This window comes from Pararge aegeria, chromosome 11, assembly GCF_905163445.1.
Source record: "Pararge aegeria chromosome 11, ilParAegt1.1, whole genome shotgun sequence".
Classification (NCBI taxonomy): domain Eukaryota; kingdom Metazoa; phylum Arthropoda; class Insecta; order Lepidoptera; family Nymphalidae; genus Pararge; species Pararge aegeria.
Window position 1 is genome coordinate 11,693,613 of NC_053190.1, and position 27,213 is coordinate 11,720,825.

At 33.5% G+C, this 27,213-nt stretch overlaps 1 protein-coding gene across 1 annotated transcript in view; it reads right to left on the reverse strand.

Moving 5' to 3' along the window:
- Positions 1 to 18,346, reverse strand: part of LOC120627629 (ATP-binding cassette sub-family G member 1-like) — a 32,708-nt gene extending 14,362 nt beyond the window's left edge. The window contains exons 1-2 of the mRNA XM_039895642.1: positions 18,189 to 18,346; positions 4,834 to 4,990 (exon numbers count right to left, since the gene is read on the reverse strand). Coding sequence (XP_039751576.1) covers positions 4,834 to 4,990; positions 18,189 to 18,273 — 242 coding nt within the window. The 5' untranslated portion in view covers positions 18,274 to 18,346. The remainder of the gene's footprint in view (positions 1 to 4,833; positions 4,991 to 18,188) is intronic.
- Between the last annotated feature and the right edge of the window lie 8,867 nt (positions 18,347 to 27,213).

A 27,213-nucleotide genomic window follows, 5' to 3' on the forward strand; every position in this document is an offset into this window, starting at 1 on the left:
GCAGGAACGTGTAACAAGCTGTCGTTATTAGCTCGCAGATTTAAGAGAACATTGCTACCAAGAAAGGTGAATCGCTCTTTCAAATATGGTGGAGTTAAGGTATGTCAACTTGAAACAAATGATATTCATATACCTCTGAGAAAAAGAGTGGTGAAATACAGACGGTCGGATAAAATAACCGTCTTTTTCGTAACCCTAAAAATCTCTCGTTTTACGGGCTATATCGCTTCTTTGCGATAGTGGGCTAAACACTGTTTATAGAAGTATTATTTTAATATTTTTACCGTTAATTCAGAATCCCTATCGAACCGAACCGAAAAAACAATGAATTCATTGTTCTGAGTAAAATAACGATTTATAATTTCAACCAAAATGTCAGAAACAATATCAGAATCTGCATTAAGCGATGATAATAATTCTCTAGGCCGCCCTTTGTATCCTCTTTCTTTCCTTATGTTTCTATCTTACTTATTTATGTCCTTAACTTGCTGTGTTGTACAACTAAAGGTAGTATATATACGTATTATAATAAATAAACAATTAAGATTCTGAGTGCAGAGCCGTCAAGGATATGTTATTTGTTTGTGTGTGTTCTATGCGATAACGTTGGTTTAAAAAGATACATATTATATACTTGCAGTTGCCTGCGACTTCGTCCCCGATTAAATATTGATTTATCCTCAATACATTATAAGGTCACAATCAGACAGAAATACATACTCTCAAGTTTAAACTATTACATCTAAAAGTAAAGTTTAAAAAAAATCTGTTAAAAATTATAAAAATTAGGAGTGTGCACCTCAGGTTGATAAATATAAATACCCGAGGCTTCGTTTGCGAAGAATTCTGGATTTTCCGTGAGTTTGAGTGGATCCCTAATTGGGTCTATGCCCTTCTCCAGAAACAAAGCTACAGGAAAATTTCCTTAAGATCATTACATATTTTTTACGGTAGATGGCTACAAACAGACAGAAATATCCATTTTGGTTTTTAGTTATATTATATTGCGTTTGCGTATATATTGCGTTTCATTACTATAAACGAAGTTTTATAAGTATCCGTTTATTCCGTATTAATCCCTCTCTTTTCCTGCATGTACCTACTGGACTGGTTGCCGCAATTAATACTTCTCAACGGTTTTTCGTCCATTCCACTCTTATTAACCCATACATTTATAATTATTAACATATTTGCAGATTTCGGTGTCTTACTTCAAAAACATGGATCTTTTATACAAATTTCCAACCCCTATTTCACCCCTTTAGGGGTAGAATTGGGTAAAAAAAAAATTTATAACTGCTATCTATGCTTTAAAAGAAACCTTTTTTAAAAATTTTAGGTTTATAGCCTTAATAATAAAAAAAATCACAAAAATCTTTCATCCTCTATTTACGTCCGTAAGGGGATGTAATTTGATTTCCCCCCCCGACCCTTAGGTCCTTCGTTTCGAAAGTCCTTATAAAGTGAAAGAAATGAAATTTGAATTTGAATTTAATATATTAATTTCACTTTAAATATTCATTACTAGTTGTTCCCCTTGGTTTCAACCGTATTCTGATCCCGCAAGTGTTTGAGCTTTAGTTTTTCATTATCTCCTATACTATGCGCCCAACTGACATGTTGTAAAGGGCAAAGTTTATCAACATAAATTGTCTTGATACTAAAGTATATTTTTTTTTTACGAAATATTGTTCTATACCTAATAGTGACAGTTAAAAAAGCACTTTGTAATTATTAATATTTTTTGGCAAAAAATACCTTAGCCTGGCTAATCTATAATAGCATCTATATGACTCAACGGTTTATTTTTTAAATTATTATCTAGCGTACGTGGGTTAAGCAGCTCGGTCTTTCTGAATTGGTATACAAATTGCATTTTTTTCCGACTGAAATCTTATTTATATTGAAATAAAATGTTCGTTGAAAATGTAGTTTTCTATGGTTAAAGATTTTTTGATAATGTCCAAAAATTGGCGACGGCCGATTGGCGCAGTTTGCAGCGACTTTGTTTTCTGAGCCGAAGGCCGTGGTTCGATTCCCACAACTGGAAAATGTTTGTGTGATGAGCATGAATGTTTGCCAGTGTCTGGGTGTTTTATGTATATTCTAATTATTTATGTAATATATTATTCATAAAGATATTCATCAGTCATCTTAGTACCCACAACACAAGCTACGCTTACTTTGGGGCTAGGTGGCGATGTGTGTATTTTCGTAGTATATGTATATTTATTTATTTATTTATATTTATTCATAAGGTAACAGGTACATTTATTTCACCCACGCCTCAGGTTGACGGACGCAGGTAGGCGATTTATAGGTCGTGTAAATAAATGCCCTGTGGACACTCCAAACTCTGTTTATAGGTGATGGTTTTTCACTTTTAAGGTGGACCATCTACTTGGTTTGACAATTATTACTATAAAAGAAGCAAACCAATTTTTTTAAATCAATTCGGCAGTGTTTTAGTCCAATGTCCATAAAATTTATTAGGTACAGGTACATTTATTTCACCCACGCCCTCAGGTTGACGGACGCAGGGTGGCGATTTATAGGACGTGTTATGCCCTGTGGACACTCCACACTCTGTTTATAGGTGATGGTTTTTCACTTTTAAGGTGGACCATCTACTTGGTTTGACAATTATTACTATAAAAGAAGCAAACCAATTTTTTTAAATCAATTCGGCAGTGTTTTAGTCCAATGTCCATAAAATTTATTAGGTACAGGTACATTTATTTCACCCACGCCCTCAGGTTGACGGACGCAGGGTGGCGATTTATAGGACGTGTTATACCCTGTGGACACTCCACACTCTGTTTATAGGTGATGGTTTTTCACTTTTAAGGTGGACCAGCTACTTGGTTTGACAATTATTACTATAAAAAAAACAAACAAACATACAAAAAAATATTTCCTGTTTACATTATTCGTATAGATAGAGCTGGGTACGGTAGGTAGGTAGGTAACGTTAACTTTATTAATATTTATTACCATATTCATTCATGCAATTACGACAGTATTCATGGTCATGGACTGTGACCTAATCAGAACAATAATTATTTTATACTTAAGTCTAATTTATCATTACATTATGGTACCATGTAATTACTAAGTGTTTGACATTATAGTATAATAGTATAATATAGTATAATAGAATATATAGTATAATAAATAAATATACTACGACAATACACACATCGCCACCTAGCCCCAAAGTAAGCGTAGCTTGTGTTATGGGTACTAAGATGACTGATGAATATTTTTAGGAATTATATATAAATAAATACTTAGAAAATATGTACATATAAACACCCAGACACTGAAAAACACTTATGCTCAACACACAAACATTTTCCAGTTGTGGGAATCGAACCCACGGCCTTGGACTCAGAAAGCAGAGTCGCTGGCCCACTGCGCCAGTCGACCATAATATAGTATGATAGTTTTAGTTTAACTATAGAGGGTCCGAGTTTGAATCCCATCTCGCACCGCTGAATTTAAGTAACTTGCCGTTTAAGAAATTAAAATAGCACTTGCTTCAACGGTGGAGGAAAACATCGTGAGGAAACCTGCTGTTCTCCATAATGTTCCCAAAGGAATGTGGAGTCCACCAATCTGCACTGTGCCAGCGTGTTGGACTACTGCCTAACACTTCTAATAGTGGAAGGAGACCAGGGCCAGTTATGGGTTGATAATTATAATGATGATAAGACATTATAAGTTAACGATCGGTCGTCTAAATAAAACATTTGTTAATACAGTGGACCTTGTATCACTTAAAAGTGAATATTACCATATGGTATGTGTGGCATATTGAGTTAAATGAATTCGATTTTTGATTTCGGATGGACACCTGCCGATAACCACCTGAGGGGTTGCTACGGCGTCACCGGGGGAGGTGGGAGAGCGCGAAAGCTCGCCATGAGAAGAGCCCCAGGGCTCGACGACATCGGGGGGGAAGTAGGAGATGTCGACCCGAGGGTGCCTCCTGCGAGGATTCGGAACTCGGCTCGGTTCAAAGTTAATCTCAGTGTTGGTGGACTTTTGAACTAATTATTGTTTACGCCCCCGTGAACGGTCACGTCATCCGGACGTGGACCCTTACCACGGGGTAAGGGTCCACCTTCCACGTCCGGATGACGTTAGAAATCGTGGCCCTCGTCTTCGCCGGCGAGACGCTTTGTTGGCTGTTGTTGGGACACATTCTCGGTAGTAAGGAGTTAAATGATTTTTTTTTTAGGCTAGGACTCTATCCTCACTTATAGTTTAATCATGTCATCAGTCCGCGGATTACCTGAGGGTGGGGGCGGGTATATTGGTATACTTACTAATCACATCGCACACACATACTTAAACTAAAGATGGTAAGAAGGGCGTGGTTGCTGTTGTGGTTACAAGCACACCTACGCGATAGGATTCAGGGCGGTGTTGTAGAACTTCTTGCTAGCATGCCGTGCGTAGTATTGCTCTGCTTATATCTTGGCCAAAGAACTTGTAGAGGAATACATAAAAATAAATTTAAATTGACTGCAACCTCATCTGTTGGTAAGTAAAGATGCAGTCTAAGATGGTGGCCGGCTAGCCTGTTAGGAAGTATTGTAGTCATACCCCTAGTCAGTTTGTACGCGACATCGCACCGGAACACTAAATCGCTTAGCGGCACGTCTTTGTCGGTAGGGTGGTAACTAGCCACGTCCAAAGCCTGACCTGAGGACATTCAGAAATTTTAAATTCCCAAATTGCCCCTGCCGGGAATCGAACCCGGGAACTCCTACTTAAATTCACTGTTGGAGCAGGGAGGTCAAAAATCTAGTTTATAACTAGCCTTACTTGCGTCCTGCTAGTATTTTTAATAGTGTAGTCTTGCCAGCGCCTGAAGGGCCAAGGATGAAAGTCAGTCTTCCTGGGCGAATAGCACCGCACACGCCCTTCAGAATGTACTGTTCCTCCGCCCCCGATCTTCTACTTTTTCGAAATAATACTTTATCTGTAACAAAAAAAAAACACTTCTAGAGAACTGCTGATTGAGCACTAGCTGACCGCGAATTCCTCCGCTTTAATTACAGCTTTCGTACAAAGCTCGGGGATTTTTTTAATTTTAATCATGAATAACATAACTTTAATTTATCAATAGTTTTCATGGCTCAAGCCAACTAATGAATTTTATAATCAAAACTTGCTACTTTAGCTTACAATATTATTGCCATTTTCTAAAGATCTCTCTAGATCTCTAATAAAATAAAATATAAGCCTATGTTATTCCGTGATAGTTTAGCTTTCTATTAATAAAAAATGGTTAAAATCAGCACAATCGTCTCTTCTCGCATTACACCCGCGGAATGTTAGCTAGCTCACAAACTTTTTCCCATTCAGCTCATTTGATGGTGAACTTTTTTTTTTTTTTTTATTCATAAGACACACCAGCAATTAATAGTTATTTTCATTTTTTTTGCTTTGCAAACTGTAGACTTAATTTAAATTAAAGAGTTACATGTATATATGCAAATTTGTATATTAAAAATAAGTATAATTTATTCCATATACACCGTAAAGTTTTTATTTAATATAACAAAAAAATAAAACATAAACGCTCTCCCAATTAACACCGAAGTTTGCAAAGCGGAAAATTTAAAAAAAAACCTCATTATATTTATTATGAGTGGAAAAAAAACATTGGAAAGGAAACGATGTCTTCAACTAGACTCTAAATGAGTCTACCATCTTAGACATCATCAAGTACCAGGGGAGGTTGCAGTCAAGGGCTGCTTGCAGTGGAATAAAAAAATCTTTCAAAGGCGAACTAAATTACATAAAACAAAATGCTTAAAATGTTATTTAATTATGACTACTTAACACCTACAACGAAATTATACAAAAACACAAAACATATGAACATCAAACAGCTTCATACCTACTGTACTTGCATATTAATAAGAAAAATTATTAACAAATCCGTTCATACACACATCACATTTACAAAAATACACCAAGTGCAAAGTAGAATCAGTCGAAGAGGAGACTATATTTTACTTCCACGTCTTAGAACCTGCCTCGGGCGAAGAAATGTGAAATTTGAAGGAGTACAACTCTACAATAAATTAGCCACGGAAGTGAAAAATGCGAAGTCGTTTACAATTTTCAAACGCAAACTAAAAAATCGCATACTATCTCAGTTGTAATGTTGTAATACCGCTTATGACTACACTATGGCAAAGACTTCGCATTTCGCAACATACGGTTATCGAAGTTTCTGAGAGTAGATCTTTCATAATTTATATGTATACCTTAATAATAAGTTTAATATATAGTTTAATCAAATAATATAAGTTCAAAATGATTTCTCTGCTAGAGAATATGTAAATTATTCTTTAAGAGAAATAAATGATTCTTTAACCTGAATTATGTTTTTTTGACGCATTTTCTTTGTTTTACAGACGGTCAAATATCTTAATTAAATAATTAAATTAACTAGTAAAGGAAAGTACCTACTTTCCTTCGCAATAAAGTTAAACAAGTGTTATAATATAAAGTTATCTATAACCATGCTATAGAGATCCTCCTGTGTCCTACGGTCATGTTATACGAGTGCTGTCAAGTTTAATTGTCCGTCAACTGTTTATTTTAGCAACCTCACTTAAGAAGCCCTTACTAACGCACTTCAATCAAGAATGAACGCACATATAGCCCAAACTAGCTACTCTCAGAAAGCTCAAAGCAGCGTTTACTAGTAAAAAATCTTTTTGTATTTCCCGAACCCTTTATAACAAGTTACATCATTATTTTTCATTGCACACTAGAATAGGTAGTTATTATTATAAAAGTTATCTTAAAAAAGTGGGTACTTAAACAAAAGTTACGCGGGGTTAGATTCTAGTAGGTATAATTTATTTGGTAAATTGAAAAACCTGTTTACTAATTAATAATAGTTACACACACATACGTACACACATAGACACATATAACACTCACAAACACAACCACAAGTATTGTGGTATACAAGTGATCTTAATTTTATTATTAAGCTATGTCATTGAGTAGGTTAGCCCTGTTATCCGAGACACATTCTCGACTAGTCCGGAAAACAGGTACACATTTTATTCCGTGCAGAAAAAAAAAAACAAAACTGTTTCATTTTTCTTTTATGACGAATAAAGCATTTTTTCATTCATCATAGAACAATGGGCAAATGGTTCCTCGTTGCGAACGCTTGCGAAACTAGTTTGATTCGTAAAAAAGTATAATTACTTATATACCTAAGTTGTTATGATATAATTATCTGCGTTATGTATGGCAAAAGCTGTGGAGAGATAAGAAAAATAGGTTGATTAAATTAGAGACCCCGAGTAATCATTTAATTCGGCTTTGGTTCGACTACGTATACCTTTTTTATGGTGAATTCGTGTTTATGATACATATTTTTATCTGCTTACAAGTAAAAATATTTATAAGAAGTATATGCTGTCCCAATGATTACCTACGGGCCCCAAAAGTCCTGAAGCTATTGCCTCTTTGTAAGGCCTTACATTACATACAGTATTGATATATATATTATTCGTAAAAACACTCATCAGTCCTAACACAAACTACGCTTACTTTGGGGCTAGATGGCGTTGTGTATTGGCGTTGCATATTTAGTAGTGTATAATTGTGTGTAACGTTGAAATGAAAAATCGTGTGGATCTGCATTAAAAAATTTTTGTCTGCAATTCTTGCAGAACATAAATTATGTGATATTTGCCCAGACGCCCTTCTACTTGAGATTTGGGTTACATTCGGTTCGACTCCCTAATGACGTAGAGTGGATACCGTGGTTTGTTTTACCTTTAGGCACTGGTATTGTGCGAGGGTCCGAGTTCTAATCCCAGCACGCACCTCTAACTTTCCCAAGTTATATGTGTGTTTTCCTAAGTTATCTTTCCTAAGTTATTAAAATATCACTTGCTTCAACGGTGAAGAAAAACAACGTGAGTCCTACAGTATTTTCTCAAAAGTGTGTGGAGTACACCTATCCGCAGCGTGGTGGACTACGGCCTTAACCCCTTCTCAATGTGGGAGGAGACCCGTGCTCTGTAGACGGCCGGTAATGGATTTATCTGAAGATTGTGTAACGAATTAATGAATAATTCACCCATAGACCTGTTTTTTTATCATATCTTATTATTATAAACTCATTGCTAATCTAGCTTTGGGTCAAATGACGTATCTTGTTATCACCTTAAAGAATTAAATAATTAACATTTCTGAAGTGGCCGGTTTGGGAATCCGGTATATTGTCCCCGGTGTAATATTGCGGTATATTGTCCATTGTTCTTTCAATTCACAAAAAAATTCTTCTTCATAATCATTATCAACCAAATTACTGGCTCAGAGGTGAACGGTTCTCCTCGCAGAATAAGGACGGTTAGGAGTACACCACGCTCGCCAAGTTCGGATTGGTAGACTTCACACACCTTTTTTTTTTAGTTAACTTTATTGCAATTCAAAAATACAATGTACAAAAGGCGAACTTTTTATGCTTAGCACTCTCTACCAGTCAACCTTTGTTCATTCTAAGAACTTGTCGTAGGCGCAAAAAAAGTAATAATAATAAAAATAATGTGCGACAAATACCTATATAGGTATATAAATAAATAAATATCCTACAACAATACACACATCGCCATCTAGTCCCAAAGTAAGCGTAGCTTGTTTTATAATTGAATAATATACATAAATATATACGTATGTATAATGTATATATATTATGAAGACTTTAAGAACATTATGACAAACTCTCAGGCATTCAGGCCTCACAATGTTTTCCGCATATAAATCTTAATCGCTCCAAAGCCCTAGCCTTTCACCGCTTATAAAGCAATTATGGAAATATGACTTGTGACAGACAGACTACCAAAAAGGTTGCGTTTTTATACCATTTCGGTAAGAGAACATGACATAAACTTGGAATTGTTGTGAATTTATGATTAAAGCAAGTAATGAAATGTGTCATCGATGTTCACGTGTAAGCAATGTGCTGTATTTAAACTATATACATATCTATCTTTACTAATATTATAAAGAGGTGAAGTTTGTAAGTTTGTGAGGTTGTTGGGAGTAATCTCCGGATCTACTGAACTGATTTTGGTATTCTTTTACCAATAGAATACCAAATTATTTATGATTGTCACGGGCTATTTATTATTTAGAAAAATTAAAAGACTTTTTCGTAGGTAAGTCAGAGTAAACATTTAAACGAAAACGTTTCTTACGAACGCTGTCCTTACGATGTGAGATATATTATTGAGTTCTATAGAAAAGTTGTAAAGCTTAAAATAATACCTTAAAAAAAGTAAAGGACGGCATATTATGTATAACTTTTATATTAATTTTTGAAATCGTTTGTTATGTTTAGTATTGGTCATATTATCAATACAGATTAACAATGTTTACCGCCCAATGAAGTAGAGTTCAGCTTTAGAGTTTGTTATTTTGTTTATTTGTGCGTGTTATATATAATAAGTAAATATGGCGTTACAACTATAAACCAGAATCTTAACGTGCCATATTAATGTCAATATATAATCGTTTAATTACAATGGTGTACTCTATTTATCTATTACGCGCTAATCTCTTAAACTAAGTAATGGTTTGATTTGAAAAATAATTTTTGAATTTGCTAGTCAAATTCCTGAGGCAAATTATATGCCATAAAGCATCCATGTACTCGTACCACCTTAAGAGCTGAGCGGACGAAGGAATACAACAGGTGGGCAATGCGACGCGTTAAGTCGGGTAACTATATTGTGTAGAAAAGCGGAAGTAAGTTTATAGGATGAAAATATACCTATCAGAATTAGTATGCAGACAAAGTCGCAGCATACCGTTAGTTAGTAATAACTGTTATATAATAATAACTGCTTGACACATTACACATTGGTAGAGAAAGAAAATCTATCAGTCAATTAAATTGTTGCGATTAAGTAAAGGTAATTAGTTTAACTACAAGTGACATAATATCATTTATATATTTATATATTATGTATATATTTATATGTATATTAAAAGTTTTTATGTATTTATATTATTCATTTAAAACGATTCATCAGTCAACCTAGTACCCATTACACAAGCTACGCTTACTTTGGGGCTAGATGGCGATGTCGTAGTATATTTATTTATTTATTTTTATTTATTAATTGTTAGATAACTTCTAACTATCAACATCTATATAATTGGACCAACAAACAACACTAGGAGCATCATCACAAAAGTTCATGATTGCATGAACTTTTTTCGAAAATTAATAGGCAGTTCGGCGATTTTGAGCAGCCTGGAAGGTATGAGCTCTGCATCCCTCGTCACCATAAAAGAAGGTCAATGCGCTGCTGTGGGCCATTTCCCGTCAATAGGAGATCTGATGTTGGTAGGTAATGACGTGCACTTAATGCAGTAAAAGAAGCAATAATACATTGAAATTTTTGTATGCCTTTTTACGCGGAGGATTTTTTTATACAATGTCTATATATCTTAATGTCTACCCTTGTCAAAAACTTTGTACATGTAATGTTAGTACGTTCAATAAAAAACAGGACGACGCGTCCGTCAGTTATGACTCTGACTTTTATCATGACCATATTAAACATTTCATTTGTAGAGTCAAAGTCGAAGTTTATTTATTCAAATAGTTTTATAATGCAAATTTGAAATAATTAAATAAACAATGAGGATGGCTTTCCAGATTAGATTAGATTGAGTGAAATAAATTTGTCTAAGCAAATTTTTTGCACAACTACAATTCGAGCTTCTATTATTTTCTACTCGGCCTACTCAACATAAAGTCTCTTTGAAACGCAGTCTGTATTTGTGACTATCATCAATTCAAGTGGCAGATTATATCGAAAGGAAGCCATTTTTTTTTTCGAAAATATCCAATATACAATTAAACAAAAAACTAATTAATTTTAAGTTAACAGATAGTCAATGAACATACTAATTATAAATAATAGATACAAATTATTGATAAAATAATTTTATTTATTCAATTATTGTGTGCAGATGAAATGGGAGCAGATTACTACCAAACATCAATCAAGTGAGCAATCAATGTATCAAATCTTTATATAAACATAATGTTAGGTGCATTACAACACATGATAACATTCCGGATTAAATATTTTGTTGCTACCGATTTCCCGATATTGAAAAATGCCTTTATAAGATATCTGATCAGTGATCAGATCGAATATGCAAGCTAAAATTAATTAATTTGATATTTTATAATTAGAGTAAATAAACAGCGCGATTTCGACTCTTCCGTTAACGTTTTATATATATTTTGTTAGTGATAGGCGTGGAGATTGCGAATGCCACTCTCCACAACTCTATCAAATCAAACGAAGGCACCCATCCATTTATTGACTTGGGTCAACGATTGCCTTTACCAGTTGTGTGCAGCCAAAGTTTCTATTAATACCCTTACTTTAAAAACTGTACACCCCTTAAGAGCATAACAGATTTCCATTTTATAATAGGTATTTAAAACTTAGACTATCGAAAATCGGCTTTGAAATAAAATAACCGAAAAATCAATTAACTAAATATTACTTTACTTGTAATTTTTATAAATATTAAAGTTATTTTCAATTATTTCTTAATAATGGAAAATTCATAGACCTACAGTTTTATTTCATAATATTTTTGTTATTCCAGAAAAAATATTGATCCCGGGAAATAAGTTGTGGTTGGTTTGGTAATTAAACAAAATGGTTTGATTAGGTATCATGACATAATACCCCATTTTCACTAAGCGTGTTCAAGTTTTAAGATCTTTTTATGCATATTTTAATAAAAACATATCTCAGGATTGCTTATGACGTGTATAAATTACCTACTTACTGACTTACAGACCTCTACATACTAATAACGCGAGGTCTTAGTCCAAGGTATATTTTTTCTACCGTATGGCTCCTAAGTAGTCTTATGATTTTCTACGTTTTAAAATCTGTGATCTATCTATCATCTATCTATCTATATGTATTTTTTTATCTTTAGTAGAAACTCGCAACTTATTAGTCATTAAAAATTACTACTTTTCCCGCGCTTTTGCTGTAGCCAATCAGAGCTGGCAAGATAAAAATGAAAAGAGAATTGGTTGGATTTGGTAAAAGTTGGTGAAGGAGGCTAATGATAAGATCGTATATTTATTGTACTGAATTATTTTACAATTGAACGTGGATATGTTCGAAGTGTATAAATAATAAATAAATATACTACGACAATACACACACCGCCATCTAGTCCCAAAGTAAGCGTAGCTTGTGATATGGGTACTAAGATAACTGATGAAAATTTTTATGAATAATATAAATACATATAAACACCCAGACACTGAAAAACATTCATGTTCTTCACACAAATATTTTCCAGTTGTCGGAATCGAACCCACGGCCTTGGACTCAGAAAGCAGGGTCGCTGCCCACGGCGCCAATCGGCCGTCGCATTGAAAGTGGTTAGAGCTTGGGCCTCGCTTACGGGGAGACCGAGTTCGATCACCAGCTCGCACCTCCACCTTTCGGAGTTATGTGCGTTTTTAATTTAAGCAATTAAATATGACACTTACTTTAAAGTCAAGGATAACCATCGTGAGGAAACCTGCATGGCTGAGAATTCTCTATAATGGTCTCAAAGGCGTGTGATGTCCACCAATCGGCACTGGCCCAGCTTGGTGGACCTACGGACTAAGCCTTTCTCATTCTGCAAGGAGACCCGTGCCCTGTAGTGGGCTGGTGATAGTACGATTCATCATCATCATCATCATCATTATATCAACCCATTACCGGCCCACTACAGGGCACGGGTCTCCTCCCACAATGAGGAGGGGTTAATGCCGTAAACCACCACGCTGGCCCATTGCGAATTGGTGGACTATGGTACGATTACTGTAAAATTAATATATTCACACCGGTTTCCCACTAACCTCCATACACACGCGAGATCCATCAGTATTGCTGTTCTAAACAAAACGGGTAATTTCTATTCTTGAAGCTGTCGATGAATTCAAACAAATACATAAGCAAAATAAATATAACGTTAATTTCAAAGGTAAAGGAACCCTAAGTGACCCTATTGACTTCCACTTTGCTATTTTTTGTTTTGAAATCAATACGTACTTTACGATAAGACTGTTCACTGTTCTTAACTGTACTGATTTATGTGGACCCATTAATGTCTTTACAGTTATTTTAATTTAGCCTATATATTATAATAAGCATTTTATTGAGGATGGTTGTATGTAAGTTATAGACATACTCGTAGATCTCACTTTACGATAGATAGTACACGCGGGTAAAACCGTGCGGCACAGATAGTATGTAAAACCGATTCTATAATATGAACGATGACAAACACGGGACTAGAACGACAGGTTGTAGGTTTTATTTCCATTGATATATGCATAGTTTCTCTATAAGTGTTTTAGATACTAGCTTTTTATTTAATTTAAGTCAGTTATTTAGATAAATCTATTTCAGGCTCTTATAATACCACTTATAAATTTTATGATCATCTGAGAAAACTAAAACATAAGCACCACACCTATGTTTTTATTAATAAATTTAACTCAAATAATATCTACTTATGCACACGACGATGCCTAAGTACCCGTGATAGGTTTACATAAATGAAGGATTTTTAATTTGACGTTGTGTCGAAACGAAGTTCTTTAAAAGTAAGTAATAATTTAAAGGAGCGCAATGAACAACATTTTTTGACTAAAAAAACCATTATTAAAAAGTATAGTGTATACTATATTTAGTTTTTCACAATCACAATTTTTAATTGGGATTTCCCGTCTCTCATATATTATTTTGTACTATCTTTAAGGTTACCTGGCAGAGATCACTTTTAGTGATAAGGTCGCCTTTTGCTTCTAATTTTTTTAAAGTATATTTTTCATTACTCCTTTACTACGCAATAAAGATGTTTAAATAAATAAAAAAATCACCTTTGTGGATCTTCCAAGTATACGCGACATTGGCGAAATACAACGTGCTGATTTGGCACACCTAAAAGCCAAAAAAAGCTGAAGAAGAAGAAGACTAAAAAAACCGACTTAGTAATTATTAACATTTCACTTTGCACTGACTTAAAAATGCTGAAGAATATATTTATTCCTTGCTTTTCAGTTGTAAAGCAGTCGGGTTTTTTGAAAGAAAAATAATAGTTTTTGAAGTCTGTTTTTCTAAACGTAGTTTTTTTTGCACGCTCCCTCCTCTTCAATGACAGATAACCTAAGACCCACCTGTCGGGACACGCCGGGGTTAATGGATATAATCAACCTTAATGAAAACTCCAAAAAAAGCCGTACATATACTGAAATGACATCGTGAAAAAAATGTTCATAAAATGAACATTATAACAACTAAATTAAAAATATTTCTTGCCGGTAATGGCATTAAGAGAAAAGAAAAAAGTTACCGGGGTTATTATATATATATTATATTTTTGCGATTTACAACTATAAGTTAATAATTTTTAAAGAGACATTCTTTAAAAATATAGGTATTTAGACGATCTTAAAAAAATTGCAGAACCAATTTATATCTATTTTAGATTTTATGGTGGGTACCATAATATATTTTATGTTGAAAATTATTCAATAATCAAGGATATTCTCCAGTCGTTATTATTAGGCATATATTATTCCTTAAAAAAACAAGTTTGCACTGGGCGTCAATGCCGTGAATGGCAAGTGACCTACTTAAACTAAGTATAATATTTAAACATTACTTTACAACCATAATCTTAATAACGATGCAATGTTATTAAGATTTCTATGGTTACGACCCGTTGTTGACATGGGTGAATCCGTAGGAAACATCTAGTTTCATTATAAATGTTAAATAATTACTACAAATGTACTATAGAGCCCTGACCTAAAATGTCGGATACTCATTTGTAGACTGGTTGTAGGCTTTGTGTGCACGTTGGTAAGTTTTGTTGCATACGTACCTAATATTATAAATGTCTGTTTGTTTGTTTATACTAATTTGTCACTGAAATTGCTTGCGTCACGAAGCGGACTTCGGAATAATATCCGGAATACCACCAGTGAGAGGTACCCACTGGAATAAAAAATAACCTCTGTTACCTGTGCACCACTTCTCTTCTAGTAATACCGACTTTGGTGAAATTATGCCCGTAGCATGAATCTCCGCCGAATCAAGCACTCTTTTTATCCCGGGAAAATAAAGAAATGCAGCGGGATTTTTAAAACTTAATCAAGTACTACTAGTGGCTCCGGGTTTCCACGGGTGTTAATAAGTATTATTATTATTATTTTACACCTTTTATTATTTTTTTTTTTTACTTAATACACCTTTTTTAAATTTTTTACTGTTAAATATGTAATGATTGTGTTCGTTTTATTTGTTCTTTTTACAGTTTATTTAAATTTTTTATGAAATTGTAACTCTTTATTATAATAATAAGGTAACGGGCGACGCGGTTGTTTGCTCAGTTTGATACTGGAGCAGACTGAAAATCGGCGCTGCTCGTTGTTGCCAATGCACAGCATAAGGCTGAGTTTGCGGCTATCTGCCATATTGTTAATAATAAATTGGTAATAATTGAGTTCGAGTGCTTGGATTAGCAATAGACTATGGCAATGAAGGATTATTATTATTATTATTAAGAAAGTAGAGTGAAGTTACTGCCCTTGATTATAAGCAATGATTGCAGACTATATATACTATTGACTTTTCGTTTTACAATACGAACAAAATAATCGGCCAAACGATTTAGCTCCATGAATTATTTTTCGGTTGCTTTATGATTTAAACCTTTAAAGTATTTATCACTGTTATATAGCGTGACATTAATAATTTATATTAAATACCTAAGTATTCTTGGGTATTTTATATAAATTATTATTATATTTATTTGGATAAGGATCCATATGCGATAAGAGTAAATAACGTCGCAAATAGCGCCATTTTAACTACTATTGTGAATCAACCGTAAAAGATAAATATTTTTATAAGGATTTAAGAAGAACTGCAATTCTTAATACCTCGTTTACCCAGCACAACCGATTTATTTGCGTTGTCCCATTTATAAAACCTCACGCATTTAAAAATCGCATTCACTTGTATATAATATATTATCATTGTTAAAAAGTTGTCAATTTGTTATCATTATTAATAACAATAATGGGTCAGGCAGGCTCATGCGCCGTATCTATTGCGCTTCTAATTTTTCTGGCACATATAAAATTGAATTGTTCTATTCTTACTTCTGAAGGAAAAGTTTATTTTATTCGTATATAATTAGGTAGATATAACGTTTAGAGGACGACGTTACGGACGTTTAGGCTAGAGTACTTTACAAACTTTTTGGTCGACCTGCGTAGTTGAGGACTCCCAAAACTATTACAATATTGCAGACTACTTCAGTTAAAATACATTTTTGACTCTACATATAAATTTCACCATAAAGTTTGTGGTTTAGGTTGAAAGTTTTAACAAACTTTTTATAAACTTTTTCGAAATCCTTTCACTACGGTTCAAATTTTGTTTGTTTCAAATTATATTTTCGACTTTTACCGCATTCGCTTTGCTAGAGTCTTCAAATTAATTAAGATAAGCTGTCCGAATTAGCTAAGTAGCTATTTCATATTGATATACCTAGTGCTTTACTCAGCAAAATTCTGGTGTTTTAATTAAAATTGCTCGATAAACATAAGTGAGTGACCTGTTTTTCATTACCAGCAATTTACTTAGTCTTGTATTTCTTATTTTCTTTGTCACGAAACTATGAGTAAATTATATAACCACAAAATTTAGACTATAACATATAATACCTATATATGATATATGTTATATCAATTATGTTTTCTAAATCCTTCACTGCCTTTAACCGTTTATTCGGTTTGTTAGCCGACTATGTACGACTTTTTTTAGCAACGATAAACATAAGTGAGAGACCTGTTTTTCATAGCCATCAATTTGCTTAGTTTTTTTTACATTTTTTTTAATCCTTTATTTGTCTCTAAACTTAGAGTAAATTAACTAACCACAAAATGTAGGCTACAACATATATTACCAATGTTTTCTAAATCCTTCACTATCTTTTATGGTGTATATGGTTTGTTAGTTTTTAATATCAAATTTTACCTACGTTTGAACTTTTTAGTTAGTATGTACCTAACAGTTACTTATTTAGCAAAATTATTCATGTTTTAGTTTAGGTTGCTCGATAAAAATAAGTGGGTGAACTGCTTCTCATATAGAACTATTTGAACTTATTGCTGCTATTTATTATATATACAGTTAAACAACGCTCAACGTTTTCTAAATACTTTCACCGCATTTCTGGTTTATTTGGTGAGATTCAAAGTTAGCTGTTCGAACTGCTAAGTTGCTGTTGATTTATAAAGTGACATATTCAGCAAAAGTCTGTGTGTTTTAGTTAATGTTGCTCGATAAATATAAGTGGATGAAGTGGAACCTAATTGGTACTAGGTTTGTAAATAATCATTGATTGTTAAATTGTAACATTATGTTGGAAAAGAGCAACTGCTGAGTTTCTTGCCGGCTTCTTCTCGGTAGAATCTGCCTTCCGAACCGGTGGTAGAGTCACTACAAATGGACATACTTGACGTTACAAAAATGCTTATATTAGGCCTACTTGAAATAAATAAACTTTGAATTTTTTTGACAGTCAAACTGGGAACTAGCCCACGTGGGAAACCATCGCCTATAAACCATCTATAAAAAGGTCCTACATATTGCCGCCCTGTGTCCAGCAACCTGAGTTAAGTTAAACATCTGTCAACAATATTTTCTAAACGCTTTCATCGAATATTTGGTTTCTTAGTTTTTAAAATTTGGTTACTATTGATATGTACAGTGAATTATACAGCAAACATAATTGTGTTAGTTGGATCAACATATGTGGTCGACCTGCTTTTCATAGCGAGCTATTTGCTTAAATTGCAAACGTGAGGATCAAAGAGTATTGTATCCGATATTAAGCAATCGATAACTGGATCCATAAACATATTCGTCTGACTAATACGTCTTTATTATGTATATAGGATCATTGCTCGCCTAACATAGTAAAACTAATTATTACAGTATAACCAGACATAGATAGCAATAACAAATTTCTAAACAGATAAAATTTAACTCTTAAAAATATTCACATACCAGAAATTTTGCATTTGAGATCATGAAACACGGTTAAATTTTTATTATTTTTTATGTTATCATCACATCCTAACTCAATGTCCATTTTTAATCGTTTATTTATTTACGATTTACGCGGTTTGTTTACTAATGCTCACACGGCTCGTACGCGCATTGGAGGGAACAAATACGACTGGTCGAAGTGCTGCGTTTCTCTCTGACTCGCTAACGGAACCAGTGATGTGCGAGGGGACTCGGTTATCTTGGTACAGAAGCAGTTAATATGTATCATTTAATTATATTTTTACTAGCTGTTGCCCGCGTTCTTCGTCCGCGTTTATTTATTCTTCTTATTCTTGGTTTATTCTTGGATAAATAAAATGCTACCCCCAAAAATCTAGTTGACTGGTTGCGTTAGGACGCGATGGATAAACAAATAAATCCACTTCATCATTTATAATATTAGAAAGGATTTAAAAATTACGATTATGCGATATTACAGTCAAGGGCTCACTAAATAAATAAAATAAGTAGTTATGCGGTGCTTTGGTACGCGTACAATCCATACTAATATTAAAAGTGCATAGTAAGTAATAAGATGATGGCGATAACTACATTCCTAAACTACATTCATAGAGTTAGTATGTCTGTAAGATAAGTATGTAAATGGCTCAATCGCTGCATCTATCTTGATGAAATTTTGTACAGTGACAGCAGGCGTTCCGGAGACCGGACAAACAATACTTTTTAATGCAAGAAATAAAAAAATATACTAACTTATTGTATGATTACATAGTAAGATATACGGCCTAGCCGCTGGCACAGATAGTTTATACTAAATCTAAATTTGCTATGGCAAAATTTGGTATGCCAAGTTCATCATCTTTTCTAAATCCTCAAGGACAGTTACTTTTATTTAAAAATGTTATCCTCTTACGAAACGTGCAAAAGTTTAGTCGTATAAACACACATACAGCAAGTTCATAATTTTAAACGTATAAGGTTATACTATCGTACAAATAATTTTACGGGTTAAGTGGAAGTTATTTAGAAATAAGACTGTTACTGAATTTAATTTATTTCACACAAACATACTTAAAATTTGTGTAAGCATCTATCTAAATATCTTGTAGGTAAGTGCTAATTTGTCAATAAATCAACAATGAAACTTACCATTGAACAATTATACCTATTAGGAAAAAATAACACTTCTTGGTCGTGACTTTGTCACTTTATTGCAATGTAAATCTTCTTTATCTTTACATAGTATAAAACAAAGTTGCTCCTGCTGTTCGTACGCTTAGTTCTTTTAAAATGTGCAACAGATTTTAATCCAGTTTTCAGCAATAGATAGAGTAATTCAAAAGGATGGTTTATATTATGGAGACAACATGCATATTATCGAAGACTTTTAGAAGTATCTTGATTTGTAATGTGATGTGGTAACAAATATATTTTTGAGCGATTACATTGCATGCTGGCTTAACCTTACGAGATAGATAAAATTGATAAACTACGAAATGGTATTATTAATCACTCTAAACTTAATTGCACCCTTGCCGGGATCGCTAGTAGTTTCAAAGCAGTTGAATAGACTATACAAACACTATGTGTTTATAGCAGAGACATAATACTTCCAAAGTTTTCAAAGGTAAGAATATCAACATTTATTTACATATTTTGTTATAATATCTTTAATTTTAGTCATAAACTTGACCCTAGTATAATTATCGTGCTAGTTCAAATACTTAATCTTATCAATTGTAGACATTCGATGATATCACAAGTATATTTTATTTCTTGGCGTGGTACACAAAAAAAGGCTTCGGTACCTACTTAGGTACCAATCAACCAGTTGATGTTACATCCCTATTCAGTTTTGTGGTTACTGAGATTCGAGAGTGGAACTCGTTGATCGTCGATTGGTGAAAGTTCTGCAGTAAATGTGTAATTTTGCAACATATTCAAGAACTAGTTTTTATGTAGCTATATGTGTCTATGCTTAATATTATAAATGCTGATATTTGGATATTTGTTACTGTTTTGTAATGGTTTTAATTAAGAATACAGATAGAGTATAGTCTAAAATAGCGCAACTTTTAAACTAGCAACTTTTAACTACGAAAAATGTACGGTTTTTAACAATGTTTAACATCCACCCTTAAAACAAGTGTGCATAACGTAGCATAACTCCAAAAAGTTAAAGGTGCGTGCCGGGGATCGAATCCGGTCCACCCCGAGAGGCAAGCGATAGCCCAGCACTAAAGAATTTTAAGCACCAGCCAAGTTAGGGCATTAGCGGTGTCCACCCTCGAGCTTCGCAGAGCTCGTCATCTCCGGTTATTATCACTTCATTGTGATAATTGTCATTGAAATCACCAGTTAATTTGTTATTGGGTAAATAGCCAGTGTTAAAAATAGATAGCCACTGAGGTTAAATAGGTTGGTGTGGATATAATTATAAGAATAATTAAATTAAGTTAGTTTTATGTGAATCTTATTTTAATTATGATATTTATTTTCATTCAAATTAAGTCATTCATTATGATTAATGTAGGTAGGGTATTTGTGTTGGTATAAGGGGTATAATTCAAAAGCTTTATCCATCCAAAGTTTTGGAAACTTGATTAATGTGTCAAAATATTAGTATTTTGTAACATTGGCAAAGTAATAAAGTCAAAGTTACTGATTGCTTTAATACATTCGAAAGCTACCCAAAAACTTAAAGCAATGGTTGAAATCGGTGGTGCCCAAAGCCAAAAGGTATCACTTACCTATGGTGCATAAATATATAATAAATAAATAAACATACTACGACAATAAACACATCGCCATCTAGCCCCAAAGTAAGCGTAGCTTGTGTTATGGGTACTAAGATGACTGATGAATATTTTTTATGAATAATATACATAAATACTTAGACACTGAAAAAAATTCATGCTCATCACACAAACATTTTCCAGTAGTAGGAATCGAACCCACGGCCTTGGGCTCAGAAAGCAGGGTCGCTGCAAACTGCGCCAATCGGCCGTCAAATATAAAGGCAGTGTTCTCAGACCCAACCGGTTCTTTATATACAAAATTCAATTATGATAAAAATAAAGTCTGCTCCTACCTTAATTTTTCGGTAAATCTTGGTTAGAAATGAAACAATTCGAAAAATGATCGAAGTATTCGATATCATAAGCATTCACACTTTTTCGTTTTCTTAATTAGTTAGTCATTTTAATATATGCGTTAAGATAAAATAAACAGTTAAAATTAGGAATTAGTTACGTATAGAATGGAAATTTGAATAATCACTATAAAATATTTACCGCACACTCAAATTCTTAATTAGCAGAATCTTGACGAATAACACATAAAAAGACCTCAAAGACACAAAAACGCTTCGTTTAGTAATATGATTGTTCAAAGCAGAAACACTATATTATATCTATTAATATTATTGACATAATATGAAAATATTAATTTTATACATTAAGGTCTCATTCTATTCAGAACTCCCGACGCTATTTTAAACTGACAGACTAATAAATCTATTAGAATTTATACCATGTAAGTATGTAGTTTAGTTTACAATATTTTTATGTAGGTAGAATTTTTTATTGCCGTACCAACCCGTTCCTTACAAAAACTACTATCGCCAAAGGTTGTCTGGGAGAGATCGCTTTAGCGATAAGACCGCCTTTGCACACCTAAACTAGTTTTTTTTATTATTTTTGTAAATGTGTTTCTTTGTATTTTGTTTTTGTGTGTGCAATAAAGAATTTAATAATAATAATAATCTAATATATAAAATTCTCGTGTCGCGGTGTTTGTAGTTAAACTCCTCCGAAACAGCTTGACCGATTCTCATGAAATTTTGGGTGCATATTCGGTATGTCTGAGAATCGGACAACAACTATTTTTCATCCCCCTAAATATGGTCAGCTAGTTTAATATAAAATGCTTTATGTTTATATATCTACTCTATACATAGCAATAAATATAATTGACGAGACAAATACAAATACGCCTCTTATTATCATGCTCATATTATGATAATTTTAACTAAGGCGTAATTCAAACTTATTTGAAAATTATTGTCCACCTAATTTTCTGTTTGACTGATTTTTAACTGTATGTAGATAGCAGGATAGATTTAGGCTACAGATTTACTACTTTATATCTCAGAAATATATTCCTAACGGCTGGAATGTTACTCAACTCATATTTAAGTATTTATGGTATATTAAGATATGTATTAGTATATTTATTTTTTATATTTATCAAAAGTACCTATTTTTTATTTGTGTAGTCTGGTTTATGTATTAGTATGTAGATATTCGTATGTATGTACTAAATAGTGTATCCCACCTATTTGTTTTCTTTTTAGTTTTCCTAATCCTAAGGTTGCCTGGCAGAGATCGCTACTTAGCGATAAGGCCGCCATTTGTATCCTGCTTCATTCTTCATGTGTTTGTTCTTTTTTTTGTCTCGTTTTTCTGAGTGGTGTACAAATAAAGAGTATAAATAAAACAAATAAATGTTCGAAGTAAATAATAAGCTTTTTGAACCTCGTGTTCAGCCGCAAGTAAGGAAGAGGTCGTTTATGAACACTTACTAACCCCAGTAGGACTAGCATAGGTAGGAGACAAAAATTATATCCCCGATTATATCCCCTGATAAGGGATATAACTAACGTGTCCACCTGCGGAACCACGGGAATATGGAAAAGGAGAAGTTTATCCCCGTTTATTATTTACACATATATAATTTGGATATTATTTCCACTTGTGCGTCAGTGCTCTGAGAGTTGATAAGGCTGTGGGAGAAGATAAAGGAGAATGCCGTACGTTTGCCGGATTCGGTTTCACATAGTAGTTATAAGGTGCGTTCATGGAATTTATCTCAATTTGAAGGGTCTAATAATTACAATACTGTACAAAAAAAAAAAAAAAACTCTAGTTCGCCGGATTTCAGAGTAACAAGCACATTAAGTTCGTGAATTAAGGTTATTTTCGACACATGCGATTATTGGACCTACCTATTCATGGAACAGTAGTTCACAATATGTATTTATCGTTTTATTGTTGTTTTTACGTAAACAAGTGACGTACTCGTAGCTCTTTTGATTAATATATTTAAACAAGATGATTAAATGATTTTTTACACGTCTAAGTTAATGCTTGGGACTTTAGAGGTTTTTTTAAAAAAAAAAAATTAAGATACCAATTTGAATGAGACACCAAACGAAACCGTGTTCCGGCATCCTTTATATCCTTCCCCCGGGGATATAATCGTCTCCTGTCCATGCTGGCCGTGCAGAGAGGAGAGGATTTTTTTTTAATTCCTAAGGCTTTTATTACTATTATATTAGGAGGGTAAATAAAAGCTTGGTTTCTACAGATTGGGAAGACCATCGGTAGAATAGTTGTGGTCGCTCATAGAAAACAACTGCTAGCTATAACAAATGTATTTGATCCCATGGCCTGGTTATTTACCATGACGTGTACAGAAGATATTTTTCTTACAAATAGGTACCAATCTACCAATTAAAATATCTTGAATTAAATCTCACTAAAGTTACATGCCGACAGTAATAAATAATTATATGATATGTTCTATAAATCATTGATAGTGGTTTTTATAACAAAAAAAATGATGAAGTGTTAGTTGGACACGGTACAAAATATTATGTATAAACAGGTTCTGGAACAAATTTATGCTCATCCTGTGGTTAGATCTGTGAAGGTTTGTCAGCTATATGACTTCAAAAAATATTCTACATGTGACAGTATGTTTTTTTGTTTACCGATTTTTCTTCACATGTGGATCGATTTTGCTCGCAAGGTTGCCCAGCCTCATTTTCATCAAGTCATTAAGTTATAAAAGAAATCCCATACAAAGCGGAAAAATTTTATAACCTTGTAGGTACCTACAGTTTATCTTTTATTTTTATTTATTATTATTACTCATTTATATTGTATAAGAAGAAGTGATATAATCACGAACGAGAAAACATGTGGGCATACTTTGAACTCTATCAAATACGAAAACGAAATCTAGTAAGATAAAAATAAATGGTGCATTAGTCTGCGAGTCATTGAAATGAAAAAAATAAATCTTTTTCGGTTTTTTTTAATCCCGCAGAAATCGTTTATTTTGGTTGGGGTAATGTATCTTATATATATCTTTCACCAGATGAAAGCTATATCCGTGCAAAATTTGGTTAAGATCGGTGCAGGCGTAGAGTACGTACCGAACATAGGTAACAAACAAATGAACAAGCAGACCGAGTCTTCCTCTATTATACTATATTATAATATTTTTATGAATATGCCATAAAATATTGTAATATGGTACAAAGGTAGGTAGGTAACATTACAACATAAATAAACATATTTTTATTGTTCTACTTATTTTATATTGAAATAATGAATTTCTTTCTTGTTAAAGCTACTCATATGCATACGGATTAACGAAGTATTGAGATAATTTTCATACAGTAAAACATATTAATTAAAATTTTTTAAAGCTTATGATGGTTTTTTTTAATATGTATGATTTAAATATAAAATAATAAATTTTGGCGTACTCCCTAACCCGCTACCATATTAGACTGCATCATCACTTTTCATAAGGTGAGATTGCAGTGAAGGCCTAACTTGTCGTGGAAAAAAACATACATACATATAAACACACATATGAACACCTAGGCAGTCTTCAAGCGACGTAAAAAAAGGAGGAGTTTAATTCGACTGTACGTTTTTTTGTGTATTTCTTACGCGATTACTCCGCCAATTATACACCGATTTTGATGATTCTTTTTTTGTTTGGTATGCCATACCTAAGAAGGTTATACCATATTAATTTGGTGGAGATCTATTGGAGGCGTCCTGGTAAAATCTAGAGAACTGTTGTTATATTCTGGGCACTGGCATAATATAAAGATTTAAGTATTTTTTAATGTAACTTGAGAATTTTCTTTCGAAATGTACCGTTTAGTCACGTCAAACTGATGATAAAGACCAAGGATGGTGTTACAGCGAGTTTCCCTCGTATTTTGTTTGTATGCAATTTACACGTAAACGCTTTGTAATTTTGATAAGTACTTATGTTTTACTTTATAAGACTCATTTTCGCTGATTACGGGTCATCACTATGCCCGTGATCTATGCGTCTACGCTCTGAGCAAGACGATATTGCTGCCCTCTCTAATTAAGGAGAACGACCCCGCGTCGCGACAATCTTTGAAGGTGTTAGTGCTGTGAGACTGATTCTCCAGAATTATACAATAATAAGCATTACACTATTAGCGCTTCGATTATGGTATGTAGTAGGTTAGCAATATATGCTCGTCACGATAAACGAGTTTATGGTGAAGTTCCTGCTCAACCACTAACTGGCTTCGGGAAAAGCAATATTTTGTAGGTTATGAGCCATTGACATTTGGCTATTATAACTAAGATATAACTGCTAACCTACCTAAAAAAAGAATCTAGAAAATAGATCGACTTTTAACAAAGTAGGTTCTTATTTGTCACAAAAATTACTATGGCATCAATTTGACTTCTCTTCACGGGCAGCGAGCCTGCTTTCTGAGTTCATGGCCATGAGTTCGATTCCCAACACGGGAACATGTTTGTGTGACGAACATGAATGTTTTTCAGTGTCTTGGTGTTTATCTGTATATAATAAGTATTCATCAGTCATCTTAGTACTCCTAATACAAGCTACGCTTACTTTGGGGTTAGATGGCGATGTTTGTATAAGAATGAAGTTTATCATTATCAATGGCCTGTAAGTTATAAAATTCCATTGACGTCAAGGCTACATTAAACCATTTCAAAATAGATGCTTTAAGAAATGGTATCAAGCTCCTTAATATTATAAAATCGTATCAGGAGCGAGCGCTAACTTCTTGGCCACGGTACATCCACACCGCCCTCGTCCGCAATCTCGCCATTTTAAGCTTAAAACCTGCAATTTTTTTACGTCGATGACCATAAAGTTATATTTTTTAATTTTTGTTACATACTATATTTCCTTTAGTAGTCATAGTTTAATGCGTACAGCAAAAGGATTTTTTTTTATCTCGGGGAAACAATAACTTCTCGTGGGATTAAAAAAATCTAATAAAATGCGTGGCCGGCAACAATTAGTTATTCATATGTCTAAGGTATACTTAATAACGAAATACGAAACCCTAAGGTAATTATTTTTAATGATCGTAGTTCATCGTCACCATACTTAAAAGATGTAATTAAATAATATATTTTTTTATTTGGCTTCAGAAGCTACAGATGCTTATCTTTCTTATCCTTAATCTAGCTTTCGCTTGCGGCTTTGTCTGCGTCGACTTCAGCATGGGAAAAAAACATTGAGAGTAATAAAATAAAGGGATTTTTTAACATCCACAGGGCTTATAAATGTTGTGGATAGGTACATCCAGTTATTCCTGAGGGAACTTTTGAATTAAACGGGATAAAATATATGCATATCTCGTATCTAGCTAAAAAACTCTCACCAGTTCTAATTTTAGCAAAATCACGTCAGTTATTTTTGCGTAACTATCATTCAAACTTTCGCATTAATAGTATTGGTTACATCTTTGAGAGTGCTTTATAATCAAGCTGAGAAAGTAAGAAGAAAATCCAGACGGACAAACAGAGTTTAAAATTGAAAGATATATATATTTCGGTTTAATTAAATTAATTAAATGTTGAAATCCTTGAGAGACAAAAGGCTTGGAGGCGTTACCTAGAATCTGAAAAAGGTGTCCCACTGGAGTGAGGTGATTGAATGGATAGGTTAACTACGAATGGATAGGTTAACTACGAATGGATAGGTTAACTACGAACGGATAGCTGTATAGTCTCTACTAACAAACATTTATGTTTATTTACCTCAAAATTATCCCCTTTTATTTTGGTTCCCACTTCTCACGGTGTATATGCTCCGATTGCGGGGCATTTGACCATATGGAATAAACACATGGAATGAGACATATTTGGAATAAACTTCGAGTTTTGAGCGTAATCATCTGCTAGAAAAGTTGACA